The sequence below is a fragment of the Rhinatrema bivittatum genome, chromosome 14, assembly GCF_901001135.1.
Source record: "Rhinatrema bivittatum chromosome 14, aRhiBiv1.1, whole genome shotgun sequence".
In the NCBI taxonomy this organism is placed as follows: Eukaryota; Metazoa; Chordata; class Amphibia; order Gymnophiona; family Rhinatrematidae; genus Rhinatrema; species Rhinatrema bivittatum.
This window is the reverse complement of record NC_042628.1, coordinates 21321685-21338255: the sequence shown is the minus strand read 5'-3', so window position 1 is coordinate 21338255 and position 16571 is coordinate 21321685. Positions and strand designations below refer to the sequence as shown.

The following is a 16571-nucleotide window of genomic DNA, read 5'->3' as shown; positions in this document are numbered from 1 at the left end:
GAAAGATTAGTAAATAAGACTGAGTGTGTAAACTCCCTCAGAGTTGCCAGTTTTACTCTCTTTTATGGGTTGGAATCTTGTCCCAAAAGACTACCTTTTTTCACCCCTGTTTTTCCCAAAGACTTAGTTTAATCCACTGTGTTTCGGAGGCTAAGGCTTCTTCCTTTTTTCTGCCCCATGCATATTCTAAGCCCCAGTTAAGACCTGCTGAAGAACCACACAAGAGATCTGTGCTTTTGACTTATCTCTTTGAGCCGAGCCTGCTGGTAGAGATGTATGCCCTGTGGAAACCTATTAAATACGGGTGGGGGTTTGTTCATTTTGCTCGTGCTGTGGCAGTGGAGGGACTTGACGTGTTGTGGAGCCCTTATGTTGTTTTTCTGTGGCTTTTCCTCAGGTGGCTCAAATGAAGAGCAAGGACAATAGAATCAAGTTGATGCATGAGATCCTTAATGGGATTAAAGTTCTGAAACTCTATGCCTGGGAGCTGGCGTTCAAAGAAAAGGTGCTGGGCATACGGCAAGCAGAACTGAAGGTGCTGAAAAAGGCTGCTTATCTCGCGGCCGTGGGGACCTTCACGTGGGTCTGTGCTCCCTTCCTGGTAAGTCCTACAAGGCACAGAAAAATCTGGCAAAGTTGCTGTTTTTTGGCGGAATATATTAGTGGGGAGGATGCCACCTGTTTTGACAGCCCCTCCCCTTTCTCCCGCATTACGTAGTGGACCACGTGGCTCCGAGTACTCCTCCCTGCAGCTTGTTGGTCCATCCTCTGAAAGCATTGTTTTGCAAGCTGTCCAGGTTGCTAGTGCTAAGAATTTCCAGAGCAGCTCCCCTACTGCCACAACCATTGCTCCATCACACCCTCTTCTTTCCTTGTCAGGAAGCTGCACCTGAAACCAGCTCCCTGAAAAGAAACCCCTTGAGTGAGAATGCTGGCTGCACTGTTTTGCAAACCAGGCACGTGCTTCACCTGCACTGTTAGGGTGAACTGCAGACACTGCAACTCAAGTACCCTGGCTGACTGTTAATGACTTCTGTTTCCCATGATGCAAGACCAAACATGACATTTTTGTCCCTGAGCGTTGACTGTCAGATCATGGGACATGGCTGTAGGAAGGTAATGCCTTTGCTAGTTCCACTCTTCACCCATTTCTCCAGTCGAGCATCTGCACCCCAGGGCCCCTGGCAGTAGACATCAAGGTTTTTGCCCCCAGATGCATTGAAATATGACTCAAGATCATGAGTAGGGATAAGGGGAGTCTGCCATAGCGACACCCCATTGTATTGGTTCAGGATGGACTTGTATCTGACCAGATCCTCCTTGATAACTTTGTCACCCTAAAGTGGTGGTGCTTTTAGAGCAGGCCCACTGCAGCCAGCCTGTGGATGAATATTTGTCTCCTGGGAATTAGCAATGCAAAATTCAAATGGTCTGAGGGACTGCATCTTGGGCCCTCTTGCTTGCTACTCTTGTGGCAGAGATCAACTATCTCAGCCTTTCCAGCTTTCCACTGGACAACTTGGACAAGATTGCCAGTGAGTCAAGATCAGCACCCTGACCAATCCTTCTGTTTTGTCATGGGACAAATAATATGCCAAAGGCTGTTTCTGCTGAGCTGAAACCTATCATAAGGTTGTCACGTTCTTGTAAGGCCTCAAGCCGCACACACAACATTCATCCAGGTAATGCATCCTGTTTTTTTATTCCTTGTGATTGGAATTGTATGAAGGAGCTGAAGATTTCAAAAAATGCTCCTGAAACCAAAAACTCATTGGTATACATCTGTTGGCGTATTACTCCCCTGAAATTAGAAGCCCAGCTGCAGAAAGTTGTCAGAATATTATAACTATCCCACAGCGTTCCAAATCCCCTTTGGTTTTGTGTGTCTGCTTTCCAATAACTCAGACCCTTAATGGGTTCCCCTTAAAAATCCTGTTTATATCGAAAGCAGTTACATTAGAGCGCCAGCCCCATGTGCAGTAAATGTGTCATTGGCATATCTTGACCGCTTATCTGACGGACTTAGAATTGACATCTTTAAACATGACTCCCAGCTGCTCCTGTGTCACAAATGGCCACCAGTTGCTTTATTACTCCAGGCCTACTTTTCTGGCCCAGACAGTTAAATTGTCAACTTAGTAATGACCCAGGTATAGGTAGGGTAAGATATGACAATCAAGCATCCAGAAAATAATTGATATTTCTTGCTAGAATAACATTGCAGGCGCAATTAGTAAAGGACCATCATAACACCCACAGTGGTGGAACTGTAACAGGAGCTGAAACCTGAGGAAGTGTCGGCCCTTACGTACGTATGTGTGCGCTCCTGTTCTGAAACAAGAACTCCCAAGGAATGAGCAGCAAGTGGATTTTTGAGGGGTTTTTTTTTTTTCAACTTTATTTTTTATAATGGTTTTACAGCTTGCATTCAGGTGTAATTGGAAAATAAAATATATAAATGGCAACTTAAAATAGTAACACAAATAGCATCAAATATTCTCCAAGCAAATGCATTACTTTCTTGTAGCCCAAAGAATGGAGGGATACCCAATAAAGAAGATAGGGAAAGAAGGGGGAGGGGAAAGAAAGTACCGTAATTAAAAAAAAAAAAGTTTCTTCTTGCACATTGTAAGGTGAATTTTAAAAACTGGACGTGCACCAAAATTGGGAGATGGATGTATCTCTAGCACATGCGCAATATCCACCCGTATTTAGAAACTGCGCTCATATCTCGTCACCCCCGCCCCGAATCTCCCATTTGGGGCGGGGGTGACGAGGGGAAGAGAGACCATGGGCTTTCGGAATGCACTGAGAAGTCCATTTCAATAAAGCAGATGCAGATCTTCTTGTTTTTAATCGGGGAAGGCCGAGGCCTGCCAGCTTTCTGATGCAGCTCGGAGATGGCTACATTAGGGTAAAGCATGTGTTGTTCCACTGAGAGGTGTTTGAGGGAAGGAATGTGAGAGTGGAAAGAACACTTCTAATGAACTTGGTGTGTGGGTTTTTTTGGTTTTTTTTTTAAACACTGCGTATGTGTGACATAAGACAGGCTTGAAACAGGACTGGGTAGAAGTTTCTTTAGGGGAATGCCTTTCTAAGTAGAGTACGGTATGTTTAAAAGAAAAAAAATGTCCCATGCATAAATATCCTGAGAAAATTAGCAGCTGTTTTTCTCCCCCCCCCATTTCTTTTTGTGCGCTAGATGTGTCTTGATTTAAAGTACAACTGTTTCTTTGTTTCTGATTTATCCTGGAATAAACCGGACTTAACGAGATCTTTAGGGCTTCGGACAGTTTTGAAATTCCACCCTCTCTCCAGCCCCCACCCCCTTTCTCTTCCCTCAGAGTATTTTGTTTGCTGCAGCTTCTGGAAGGTGGTAAAAAAAAATAAATTTTCCACAGAAGAAAAATCCAGTAAGAAACAAGACCCGGTGAGCGCTTGCCAGATTCTTAGAATGAGCGCTCTCAATTCCATAGCACGCTTTTTTTTTTTTGTGTACAGGTGTTTTATGCCTGCATGGTTATGGGTTTTGTTTTGTTTTTTATCTTGCTGATTTCCGCTCCCTTCCTGAACTGGTGGGAAATCTAAATTATTGGGTAAAATGTATTGTTTCATAACCGTGTGCAAATGGATTTGTGGGATTTTTTTGCTTTTTTTTTTTTTTTTGCCTACAATTTAAATCTCTGACCCATTAGTCGGAAACACCAGATAGTTCCCTCAAAATATCAACTTTTTATTTCAGCTGTGCTTCGTCTTTGTTGCTTTTATTCAAAATTCTCAATGTTGGGATTTATCCAAATTAAGTAAATTTTAGGTATTTTTATGGGTGTGTTTTTTTTTTTTTGTTTTGTTTTTTGCATTGGAGTTAGTGGTGTACACAGTTACTTAGTAACATTTTGTGCAGGGCATTGTTATATTTCCATTGGGTTACTTTGGCACCCTCCCAGTCCCTATTCCTATTTATACTTCCCCTGTAAGTTTTAACTCCAGGTAGCAAGGGCAAAGGAGAGAACATGGCTTAGAGCCTGGCAGATCTGAGAGAGAGAGAGAGAATTGCTCCAGAACTCCCTTCCCTATCCACTTTGCTTCGTTTCACTGTGGGTGGCTTGTAAAACGAGCAGAGCTGTTACTGCCTGTGTCTATCTGTAATTAGTTCTGTGCGTACGCTTCCTCAGCCCAACTACACTACATTAAAGGAGAGGCTTCAGCCTCAAAATTCAGGGAGGGAATAGCCCCCCTGCCAGGTCTGAAATGTGTACTTGGCTTCGGGGAGTATCCCTTTTGTGGTGCAGCAGCAGAGCCTTGGATGTCAGCAAGCCTCTTCTTTAACGCATTGGGATCAGTGGATGGTTTTCTGCCACTTGGCTGACCTGGAACCTCTTTGGAATTTGCTTCCTTTTTTCCCCTCCCCCCCCCCCCCCCCCCCCCCCCCCCTCCATTGCAGCCTGAATGGAAGGTGAAGGCTGGAGCAGGCCTCGACCCAGATGTGGTACTTTTAAGAAAATTACCCCTGGGTGTGAGGGTTTGCTGCCGTTCTTCCTTTGCTGTACAGCATGGATACTCCTGGCAGCTTGAGCCCTCCTCAAGCTAAGCCAAGTCACGTTCTCCTGGGGACGTAAAAAGTGTACAGTTTCGGGTGAGGGGGGCAGGATGATTATTTTATGTATATGGCACATTTTTTTTGGGTCACCAGCCGTGACTGATATGCACGAGAATCCAGTCTTTTTTTTATTGATATTGGCTATGGCCAGTGATGTTGGTAATCTTTGGAGTTGAAGTAATGTTTTTACTATTATGATTTGTATTGCCCGTTATATAATGTTACAGAAATGTTCTGCTTATCTTGTTCGCAGCTTTGGGTGTTCTTGGGCCAGGAAAATGGCTTATGAAAAGCTGCAAAATAAAATCAACTTCCTTGGGAATAAGCTGTTGTGTTGTCAGGAGCTACTCTTTCACAATCTAATAGGTAGATTTACCAAGCTATGATAAGGGCATAAAATAGCATTTGTGTGATATACTCTCATCATGGCAATATTGTGTGTGGTGTTTTTCCCAAAGAAATCTGCCCCTATTGAAATTAGCTGCTTTGCATGCATAAAATTATTAATGCAGGCAAAACAACTAAGAAATAGGTAATCTAATGCAAATAAAATAACCTAGTTGGTCTCAACATAATGTGGCTGCTTTTTTTTTTTTTTTTATAACACATTTCAAAGAGTTGCAGTTTTCTGATCCCGGGATGCTAATACACATCCTGATGTCCCTGGGATGATGCTTAAAGGTCCCCACTGTAATGAGCCTGGGAGGAGGGGGTTGGGGCCTCGTGGCCCTATAAAACAGTGGCAGCCCCGTACAAAGAGGGCTCTTGTCATGTGTCTGTTTGGGCTCTGCTGCCTTTTTTTTTTTTTATCGTGGTGTTTTTCTATGATAAAATAATGTGGTGACACTGTTGCGATATTTTCCTCTGGAGGGGTGAAATATTGCGGGTCTCTCCCCCCCCCCCCCCCAATGATATTTCGCTCTTCCCACATTAAAATCACGGTACAGTAAGTCTCCTAAAATTGGTGAATTTTCCAAGTCATGTGTGCCCTGATTTTGTGGGGGGTTTTTTTTCTCCTCTTGCTAGGTTGCTTTATCCACATTTTCTGTTTACGTGCTGATAGATGAAAAGAATGTTCTGGATGCGGAAAAGGCTTTTGTTTCCCTGGCGTTATTCAATATACTCCGCTTCCCATTAAATATGCTCCCCATGGTCATCAGCAGCATAGTGCAGGTAAGCGGTTTGAGGTACTGGTGTCATTAACACCTTCCATGCCTTCTTCAGAGGGACATCGGATGGTGATTACTTGCTTTGAGAAATATTGTAAGCAAATCTTTAAATTAAACAAAATATGCCTTGGACTTCAAAAGCAACATGGTCAGTCAGATGAGATTTACTACATTAAATTAACTTTTTTTTTTTTTCATTTAACCTATGCAATATCTGGTTGTCTTCAGTTATACAATGCGTGTGTCAGCATGATTTATATATATATATATATATATATATATATATATATATATATATATATATATCCCCCCTCCCCCCACAAGAGCATCATTATGTAATCATGCAATTGGCTGGCTAGAAACCCCAGCCGTCTACATGGTACACAAGGATTGATGAAATTCTGATCGGGACACATCTCCAGCTGTTCCTCGCCCACGGAGTCTGCTATGAATGTGTCACTCTGATAGATAACTGTGATTCATTTTTGGCTAGTTTTTTTGTAAACTTGCAGTGTCAGTGGGCAGTCTGGACCAGGCTGCAAAGCCGAAAGCTCTCTTGCCTGCTTTTGATCTGCTTTTATGTAGCTGATGTATTTGTCTTTTGCTGGTAGGGAGGAAGGGACTATTGGCCGTTTTTCCTTTCTGACTGCCAACCTTTCCAGCTCGTTAATGAACTTGGCAAGGCACGGTGGACCAAACTTCGGGAGTTTAACGGCATGCGGTATACCAGCTTATTGAAAACACATGTAATTTTTATGTTTTAGGCCAGCGTCTCCCTAAAGCGTCTCAGGGTTTTTCTTTCTCATGAAGAACTGGACCCAGACAGCATAGTCAGAGGTTCCATCAAAGGCTGTAAGTCTACAAGATTTTCTTTTCCGTTTCTGTGGAGTATAAGCAAGAAGAACACAAATAGCTGCAGTGCGTACTTTCCAGCTCTGCTTATCCTCAGCTGTTATCATTTATACTGCCTCTTTTTTAATTTATACTTCTGGTGTCCTTTTTACCCTCTCATCTAATTAAATTGTTGTGTGACTGGAGAGGAAGAAGAGTGTTTAAATGGTACAAAGTGTAGGGGTTTTGAAAGTTTGCAAGGCCCTATTGAAAAAATCATGGGTATAAAAGTTTAGTTGCTTTAATTTGTTTAGTGTCTACCTTAGCAATGCCAACCTCAGTTTCATGTCCTTTTGAGGAGTTGGGCCAGATCTGCAGGCTTTTTTGCTTGCTTAATGTACACAGGAATATAGAATTGGCAGAAAGTATCATTGTATCCAGTGAAAAAGTACGTGTAGTATAGAATTCAGTGCAACAGGCAAAAATCTTCCAGGCCACAAACGAGTGATTCATCTACCTGGTATTGGAAATTGTATCTTGGGAAGTGGAATGGGAGCTAGAAGGCCAGCACTGGACATGGATACTTTGACATACAATTGGGTTGACAATGTTAGATTTAAGAGCTCCCACTCAGAACTGCTAAAACGTTGCAGATTTCTGTGAGTGGTGTGTATTTTACTATGTTTCTAATGATTTAAACATTTTTTTCCGTTTGTTTTATCAAGAATGGATTTTTGTATTGGGGAATTACAGTCCAATGAAACCCGTTCAAAAACTGGATTTAGAGCAATAGTGATCAAATCAATCCTCAGGATATTCGGTAGCTGGACTGGATTTCAGGGTGGCCCTTATGACAGTGTTAGGGAGAGGCTTGCATACATCCATTTGACTCTTAAACCTCCTGTACTGACATATATTTCTAGGGATATCCTGAACATCCCTAGAGTGGCTAGGGGACCCAAGAACTGGTTTAATCATCACTGGATTCCATGGCATAAGCTCAGATTAAATGCCCCCAGTTGACATTTTCAAAAGAGGCTCCAGGGAGGTCTCGGAGCCAGGAGCAGGAAGTGCAAAAGCTGATCCTGGTTTCGGGTTGGTGGCTGTGAGTGGGTCCCCTTCTTCCTTTTGGAAGAAATTATATTTATAAATTATAAAATTATATTTTTTGGCTGCTTGGGTAGAATATATACATACCACTGTCTAGAGCAGAGGTAAAGTTTTGTATAATAAGCCATTTTATTGCTATTTTTTATCATCTTCATTCAATTAAATCATTTTTTATACACAATACCTCATCATTTAATACATTTTGTCTAGCCAAAATGTGAACTGAAACTACCTAGCTAGTAAAACTTGTTAAGCATCCCCAAATTCATGTTCATGTTTTCATACTGAAAGTTACTGTTTTCTGAATTTTTATTAGCGGATGGAAGCATCATTGTGAAAAATGCAACATTCTCTTGGTCAAGAAGTGATCCCCCATCTGTGAAGGAGTAAGTGTTGGTGTTCTTGGACAGCACTGGCCTATGTTTATGAAATGTAGTGAAATGGAAAACTTAGTTGCAAGAGGGCTGGGTTTAAAAAAAAAAAAAATGTATCTATGCTCTTTGTAACACGTTGTTATATTCAGTAAGAACTATGAAAATTATCAGCGTGGTACACATTGCTTTTCATGACTTTACAGTACACCCACAGTTGCATCATGTAAGGCTTTGACTAGGTTAAGTAGATAATTTTACCGTCTATATTAAGAAACTCAAGGAGAGGAGGATGTTTGTCTTGGGTGACCGCACTTTTTTGCTTTTTGTATTTAGTGTATCACACAGGAAGGAAAATACATTAATTGCAAGAGATGTGGAGTGACCTGATTTTTTATTTTATTTTATTTTTTTATGAATCATGGTTGGGAAAATGAAGATGCAACAGAATGGAATGATTTGTTAATAATTATGCATAGATAATAGGGTGCAGGTTGCACTGTTGTATAGTTAAATTTGGGAAATCCTGCATCTTAGGCTGCCTGTCTTAATTTATATATTTTGTTAAAATAGTTAGGGTTTAGTGATCAACCTCATGCAAGCTAACAATCTCTTACTCATGTGGCCAGACATTAACTGCCTCGTAAGTCCCTCATCTTGGTGATACTGTAACTGCTTTTTATTCCTTTTTTAAATTTATGGTCAGGAGACTAGCTCTTCAGTATGAAGGAAGAGAGCTATTCTATTTTGCTTAATAGGTGCTTAGCTTTTGAGACTTGGTGGCATCAAAATATCAGTGGCACTTGGCTCTGAAATACCCAGATTCTGTTTTTTCTCCTCCAGAATTCGTGTTGGTTCTCCTTGGTGGTGGGAGGCCATGGAGACTTGTTTTAAGAACTGTAGAAGCTTTGTGCGGTCATATACTTTTTTCCTTTGTAAAACTTGCTAACCCAGGGTGGTTAAAGTGGCAGTGTGTGATGAGACTTACATAGCCCGACTGACGCATTAGCATTTTACATTCATTAAATTTATTGGTCGCCTGTCGCAAAAGTCTTGGTAGTATACAAAGTAACATTCATAAAATAAAAAATGTTGTACAGACATGCTTGAACAATAACACACACATACTGTACACTATAGCTTGTCATAAGTCCTGAAGTTAGGAAGATGTCTTTAAAGTTCTAATAAACCCACTGCAGTCAGTAATAAGCTTTTTTTTTTTTAAACAGGAAAGTTTTTTGTTTTTTTTTTAACAGACCTCTAAATGTTTTTATGCATACACTGAGCCTTAAATCCGTAGGGAGAGAATTTCACAGAACTGGAGCTGCAATGGAGAAAACAGTCTCCCTAGTAACACAGAAGCGAGCATTGTTTAATGATGGAATGTCAATCAGAACCTTGCTGACAAGATTTAGTTGCCAATCTGCTTCAGTAGTGCATTTAACCAAGGACAGGAACAAAGATTAATAAACTGGAACAGAGTTAATCCAGTCTTACATTTGACACATTGTCACAATGGTAGACATTGTAGCTGTACAAGAATCGGTGTAGTGTGTACGTAAATTTAACACCAGAAATCAAGCAAGCGGCGGCATTCAAAAGCAGTTGAAGAGGCTGAAGTGTGATATCAGGGAGCCCATTGCAGTAGTCGACAAGAGGAAAAATAGATGCCTGCACAATGGTGTGAAACTCAGTCATGTAGTAAATGTTTTAAGCCAAAGAGGACTCGAAGCTTATAGAAGCCAGCTCTAATTACTGACTTGGTGTGTCTGAAGCAACAGATGAGGATCGATCCATACACCCAGGCTCTTGATACTTTGGTTGATATTAAAAGTAGCACCATCAAGAGTGATCGAGGAGTATTGGAGCATAAATTGTGTAGATTGTGTCCTTTTTGAATGAGAAGAAATTCATTTTTTTTTTCATGTTTGATGCTAATTTATTCTGATGAAGCTACAATGTGTTAGTGGAGATAGATTTGAAGAGTCATGAAATCATATAAAGAATTACAAATTATCTGCATGAATCTTAATAACCATTGCATAAGCTAGTTAAGAATTTACAGATGGGAGCTAGATAAACGTTAAAAAGCACGGATGGTAGGGCAGAACCTTGAGGGATACCCTGCTCAAGAGACAAGTTAATGATAGAAGTTAAGAGTGGGGACAATGATATCTTTGGTGGCTTTGAATAAGGCAATAGAGCAGTTGCTAACAGGACAAACCATTCTATTCATGGAAGAAATGATGCTTAACTTCAGTGTGAGATGTAGTAGAAAAGGTGGATCAGCATGGTATGAGGTCTAGTTCAGTAGTGCAAGGGGGAACATTGGAGAAACTCAGACTAAGTTTTTCAGTTTTCAAAGAAATGCTTAAAGAGAGAGTCTGAAAAAGAAGTATCAGATGTAACTGAAGAGTTAGAAGAAAAACCTGTGAGTTTTTTAGCAACACCTGAAGAGTGCTTTGGGAGTATAGCCACTCATCCTTATTTTACTGGAATAGTGATTCCTTTTAGCTTCTAACGTTTGTATTTGATAATCATTTAGCAATCTTTGAAAGATGGAGACATTCAGAGGTGCGATGTTTGCGTCAGTGGCGCTCGCTGTTTCTGAGAACCTTTCTAGCAGTCTTATGAGACAGAGCGAGCCAGGGTTGTGATGTTTTCTTAGATTAATTAAAGACTTTTGAGGTGCTAATGTATCAAGTGGTGACACAATAGTGGAATCCAAATCAGAGACTGTGGTATCTAAATTAGCAGCCTGGGGGAAATATGCTTATAAAACTCAGTATAGTCCACGTCAGAAATGAATGGTTAATGATCTTAGATGGTTGTTGTGCCCCCAGATGGAAAAACTAGCAAAAAACGAATTTATGAATATTCCGACTAAAGAACATCCTGAATGGAAATTGATTTTGGCACAGTATTCACTAATAGTTATTTACAAAGACTAAATCAAGACAGTGGTCCTGTTTGAGTTGGTTGAGACAATTTCTAGAAATAAGGCACAATGTGGAGCCAAAGAAAAGACATTAACATGTAAGTTGAATTCACCAATAACCAACATCTTGTTAAGGTCAACTTTAGCCATAAGGAGTTGCTCAAAAAAAGGAGAAAGATTAGATTGTAGTAGTTTATTGGGACAGTAAACAAGATAAGTGGGAAAACTAGGGATAGCAAAAATTAAGGATTTGTAGGGCGAATCACCACTGAGATCCTGAAACTTGGGACTCCAGCAGTCCTTATAGCTAAGTAAACCATCGCCCCTACCCCTTTTTCTTGGTTGTGAGAAACAAGTATAACCCATTGGACAAATGAGATTGAGTAACAAGATTGGAATTAAGCAACCAAGACTTAGTGATGCATAAACAATCCAGTTGCTTTTCTGAAATAAGATCAGAAATGAGTTGGAATTTTTTCTTTATTGCCTGTGCATTAACAAGCATGATGGTGATTGTAGCTGACATGGAAAAAGTAAATGCATTAGAGCAAGTAATGGTTGACAGATAAGATGGCCGCCAAGTAAGGCAGCAGTGTTTAGTATAGCAAAGAGCACCATACCTTCCACGATTGATAACCACCGGGATTCTCGAACCAGCCTCCATGATCAAGGGCCACAGAAACAAAAGTTAGTCTCGGCAACACTCGGCATATATAAAGGAGTGCAGAAAGGAACTTCTTTGTGCTCCCTCGTGTGTGCGACAAAGCACGTATGCCTCCAGCACGCGGGACCTACAGTATCTGATACTGGCTCTTGACCCCTCCATTCAGATGATGCCAGTGGGGGGCAGGGTCACAGCTGAGCCGGCAGGAACAGCTCAGGGCTGTGAGGGTGTCTCTGCTGGGCCTGGAGCTGGAAAACAGCCTGGTAGTCTGGAGAGAGGCAGACAAGCAGGTCTAAGGCTTCCTTCCATGGGGTCAATAGGAAAATACATTTTAACACAATTCTGAGAATGATCCACTTTCAATGAAAGAGATCAACTTTTCTGGTTCAGAAACTTGGTGAACCTAGCCCCAGTTATAGAGCTAGGCCAGGTTCTGATATCTTTTAGTGACTGCCTTAGGAATTATCTTAAGGATGATGTGTTGAGACCACGTACATCCCTTCTTTAGGTATGCCTGTCCTGCAGAAGGAAACAGGATATGTACAACATTCCTATTCATCATCAACAACCTTATTTCTTCATGCCTTACCAATTTAAAATTGCTCAAGGTGAGTTGTTAAAGTACAAATAATGCAACCAGAAATCATGATAAAACTGTCAATAAATACCAAATTAGAAAAAAACCATAATCACAAGCCAGGATTGTCTTCAAATAAGGTATAAAAATATACAGTATAAGAATAAATTATGGTGATCCAATAAAAGGTATCACAGCCTACTTGGATGTCATTTTTCTGTGGGACCAAGATAGTTCTAGAGTGGAGCAGCAGAAATCTAGAAATCTAGTGTTTTGGCTTGTTCCTTAATTTCTGCCTCCCCCCCCCCCCCCCATCCCCACCTGTATGCCCCTCGTTTAATGTACCTTCTTACTTGTTCTGTTCTTGAGTTACCTGTAAACCGATATGTTCCATACGAACATCGGTATATAAAAAATGTTAAATAAATAAATAAATAGTACTCTGCATATTCAAGCAAAGAAAACTCTTGCATTAAGTGCGCGGGTTTTTTCATGTCCACGGTGCCCAGGAAAGAGCCTCGGTCATTGGACAGTGGCAGAACCTAGTGTGATTAGACAGTGTACACATACCACACGTTCTTTAAGGAACCAAGAGTTTTATTGCTGCAGTGAAATGGGCTAGATGGGAATGGTGGGGCAGTATCACAATAGGAACCCCCTCCATCTTTAAGTCTCTGTGGTTGTAAATGACTGCTCATGGTACCGTAGCTCAGTGGAAGGTAATTCTGGTTTGAGCTGGAAACCCAAAAGAGCAGGAAGAAAGCTTAAACAATAATTAAAAGAAAAAAAAAAATATATATATATCTCCTCGGTGACTGTGGAGCACTTCCTGGAGCTGTTGTGGGAATGTGCGGCTCCTTGATATATTTTGCAGGGTCTTGGAGCACTGCTAGGGAGAAAGCAGGCCTTCTGCTGGTATGTGCCTTGCTGTGACTCATGGAAAATCATTTAATTTAGAAGTAGTTTTACCATGTGAGTATACAGAGCTGTCATTTAGTATTATAGCCTCTGGGAACATTCTAACTTTGCATGGTGGTTTTTTTTTTTTTTTTTTAAGTTGGCAGATTTAGGAATGTCTCTTACAATCTAACCACCAGTCAATCTAGCTCACTTCCCAACATATTTTTTTTTTGTTAATCTTGACGGAACTTTAATTCCGATGGGCTAAGTGGAGGATAATGGCTAAGAAAAGGAAAATGTAAAAAAAGAAAAAAAAAATCTGATACCAAAAACCACCTTCATCCAGAGGCTGGTGAAACCCCTCCCCCCAACAAACCCCCTTTTCTTTTTTTTTTGTTCTGTTGGACACTGATGCTTTAAGATGTAGCTATGAGCTTGTATACTGAATTGCTCTTGATGGTCATTAATAATGTTCCTGCAATGGAGTCGGGACAGAGCAACATTTTAAGAATCCTGCATTGCTGTGCCCCTCCTTGCGTGTTGCAGACTCCACTGGATTAATAAGCAACAATTATTCCAAAGTTCCTTGGAGCCTGTTCAGACAGGGATTGGAAAAGCTGTTAGCACTGAGGCCTTCTACACTTCATTTAAGTACATTGCATAGCTTTAACTTTTGCACTTTAACTGTGGGTTTCGGGTGGAGTTTGGTGCTTTATAGCATTTCAGTCTTTAAAAAAAAAAAATATATATATATATATATATATATCTTCCACTGAGAGAGTCTAAAGTGTGTAAACTTTGTTTCAGCATTGACTTGCGCATTCCTGAAGGCTCCCTGATCGCTGTCGTCGGTCAAGTTGGCTGTGGGAAATCTTCTCTGCTGTCTGCGCTTTTAGGAGAAATGGAGAAAAGAGAAGGCTCTGTGTGTGTCAAGGTGTGTCTGAATAAACGTAAATGCCAGGGAGGCCTGCACCCCCCCCCGAGGTGGCACAGAACAGACACGTATGATGGGGACATGAGAGACCAGGGCAGAAGTCCTGATTACAGGGCACTCCAGCAGATCGCATTAGGGCTGAATCCGAGCCGCCAGCTCGTTCTTATGGGCCTCCCTAAGGGTCCTTTAGGGAGGCCCATAAGAACGAGTTCTCATGCATTCTTGTGAAATCATGTGGGACTTTGTTTTTTTTAAGCCATTGCAGCCACAGGAGAACTAAGATGTTTTGTGCATAGAAATGTTGGGCATACAATGGAATTGAAATGTTTAGGTTCTGTGGAATTTACATTGCATTCTTTTTCCGATTTCAGTGGATTTAATTTGCATGCGATGTCCTCTGCATGATGCAGTGCAAAGCATTCGGAACTGTCTGATTCATTTTCGATTTTTTTTTTTCTCTTCTCCCCCCCCCCCCCTCCCCATGGAAAGGGGTCAGTGGCTTTCGTTCCTCAGCAAGCCTGGATACAGAATGCCTCTCTGAAGGAGAACATCATTTTTGGCGGTGAAGTAAATGACAGTCGCTACAAGCGCGTGATTGAGGCCTGTGCTCTGCTCCCCGATTTAGAGATCCTGCCTTCTGGGGACAAAACGGAAATAGGAGAAAAGGTTTCCAAAACACGCTGTTTCTGGCATGTCAAACCTATGTTTAATGTCACTACTCCAGGCAGTGGCTAAGGAGATGGTTTCTGGAGCAGGCTGTGCTTCTTGGGATGCATTTGTGGCCAATGCTCCAGATGGTGTCTAATGACCTTCAATCTTTTTTTTTTATTTTTTTATTACTGTAAGAGAAATTGTAGCAAAGCAGGCGAGTGTAGCAGAAAGCTGTGCCCTCGATATACTGTATACATGGCCTAACAGTTATGCTTGCCGTGTCTGCTAAAATTAGTAAATCCAACCTGCACGAGCGGCTGGGAGCATCTGTGTTAGAAAAGACATTACAGATTACCATGTGCTCTGCAGCTATTTAGTCCACAGTAACTGTGATGTAACCACTGAGATTACCTACAGTTAATGTATCTGATCCTGCTCTAGATGTGTCACTGTTGCACAAACATGGCTCGTTACGTAAATTACAGGAAGACAACTGAAGGCTTGAAATTCTTGCCCTCAAGATCTCCAGTGAATTAACAGTAAAATGTGTAATTGATATTGGATGATGGCTGTGTTCCCCCAACCCTTTTAATCTTAAAATGGCAAACCTTCCATTTATTCTGTGCTGTAATTCCAGCAATGCAGAATGTCCAATGCCACTCTCCTAATATTTATTAAACCTGATACTTTTTGCCATGCAGCTTTTTCAGTGACCGTGCGTATACCTTTTTCATTGCCTTTTTTTAATCAGATGGTACTTAGATTACCCCTCGAAATGCTGTAGTATTAACTGGAAATTTATCACTAGCCTGACCATATGTTCATTGCAGAACACCAATGCCATGCTCCGATTCAGACAGGGCTGCGCATTTGGTTTCTTGCCAGTGGGATGCAGCTTTCTGAAAGAACATTGTTGGCGTTTTCCCTTTTTTTAGGGTGTGAATTTGTCTGGTGGTCAGAAGCAAAGGGTCAGCCTTGCTCGGGCAGTTTACTGCAACTCTGATATTTATTTACTGGATGACCCCCTTTCAGCTGTGGATGCCCATGTCGGAAAGCACATCTTTGAAAAAGTGGTTGGACCGAAGGGCATGCTGAAAAGCAAGGTGGGTGAGTGGATGATTTCTATCACCTCCTAAAGAGGGACACTTGTGGAATCTGATCCAGGTTTCCCCGTTGAGATAAAAAATACCAGTTTCTGTCCTTACCAAAGAGGGTAATTATTATACAGTCTACACAGGCGAAAGTAAATGGGTACTTTTTACCCACAGACCTTTTAGCCAGAATTTTCAAAGCGGGTTTATGTGCAGACGTTTGCTTTGAAAATTTGTAAGGGTGCCTAGAACCCTCGCATGGCACGCACCCCCACACTTTTTGAAAATCGAGATTAATCCCGATTCTGCCTCTTAACTCTGTCCTCGAGTGCCTATTTTGCAAGTAACTCAGTTACACAAGCTCTGTATGCATAAAATTTAGTATCTACCCGCATTACCAGTGGTGGTGAAGGCTTATTACTTACATCAGGTAACCCAGATGGAGGAGCCAAACTTGGCTTTAAATTTAACAGATTTATTGGAATCATCATTGCAGTTAGAGATATCCCAAAGGAAACCGTTACTTATTACATTCGCATTTCTCTCAGAGAGAAATAATATACTTAGGATGTTTTTTAGAAATAAACAAGCAAAGTTTTATGGTTTTCCCATTTGGGTTTATCCTGACGTGGTTAAGCCAACACAACAACGCCGTAAGGAATTTCTTTCAATGAGGACTGATTTAATAAAGATTGGGGCCCGATTTACCTTAAAATACCCTTGTAGAGCTTGCAT

At 41.2% G+C, this 16571-nt stretch overlaps 1 protein-coding gene across 2 annotated transcripts in view; it reads left to right on the top strand.

The window, feature by feature from the left end:
* LOC115076056 (multidrug resistance-associated protein 1-like) overlaps positions 1-16571 on the top strand; it is a 108209-nt gene that overhangs the window by 53051 nt on the left and 38587 nt on the right. For both annotated transcript variants that reach the window (XM_029577161.1, XM_029577160.1), the window contains exons 12-18: positions 398-601; positions 5627-5773; positions 6534-6621; positions 8027-8096; positions 13968-14094; positions 14584-14760; positions 15681-15848. In XM_029577161.1, the coding sequence (XP_029433021.1) occupies positions 398-601; positions 5627-5773; positions 6534-6621; positions 8027-8096; positions 13968-14094; positions 14584-14760; positions 15681-15848 (981 nt within the window). The remainder of the gene's footprint in view (positions 1-397; positions 602-5626; positions 5774-6533; positions 6622-8026; positions 8097-13967; positions 14095-14583; positions 14761-15680; positions 15849-16571) is intronic.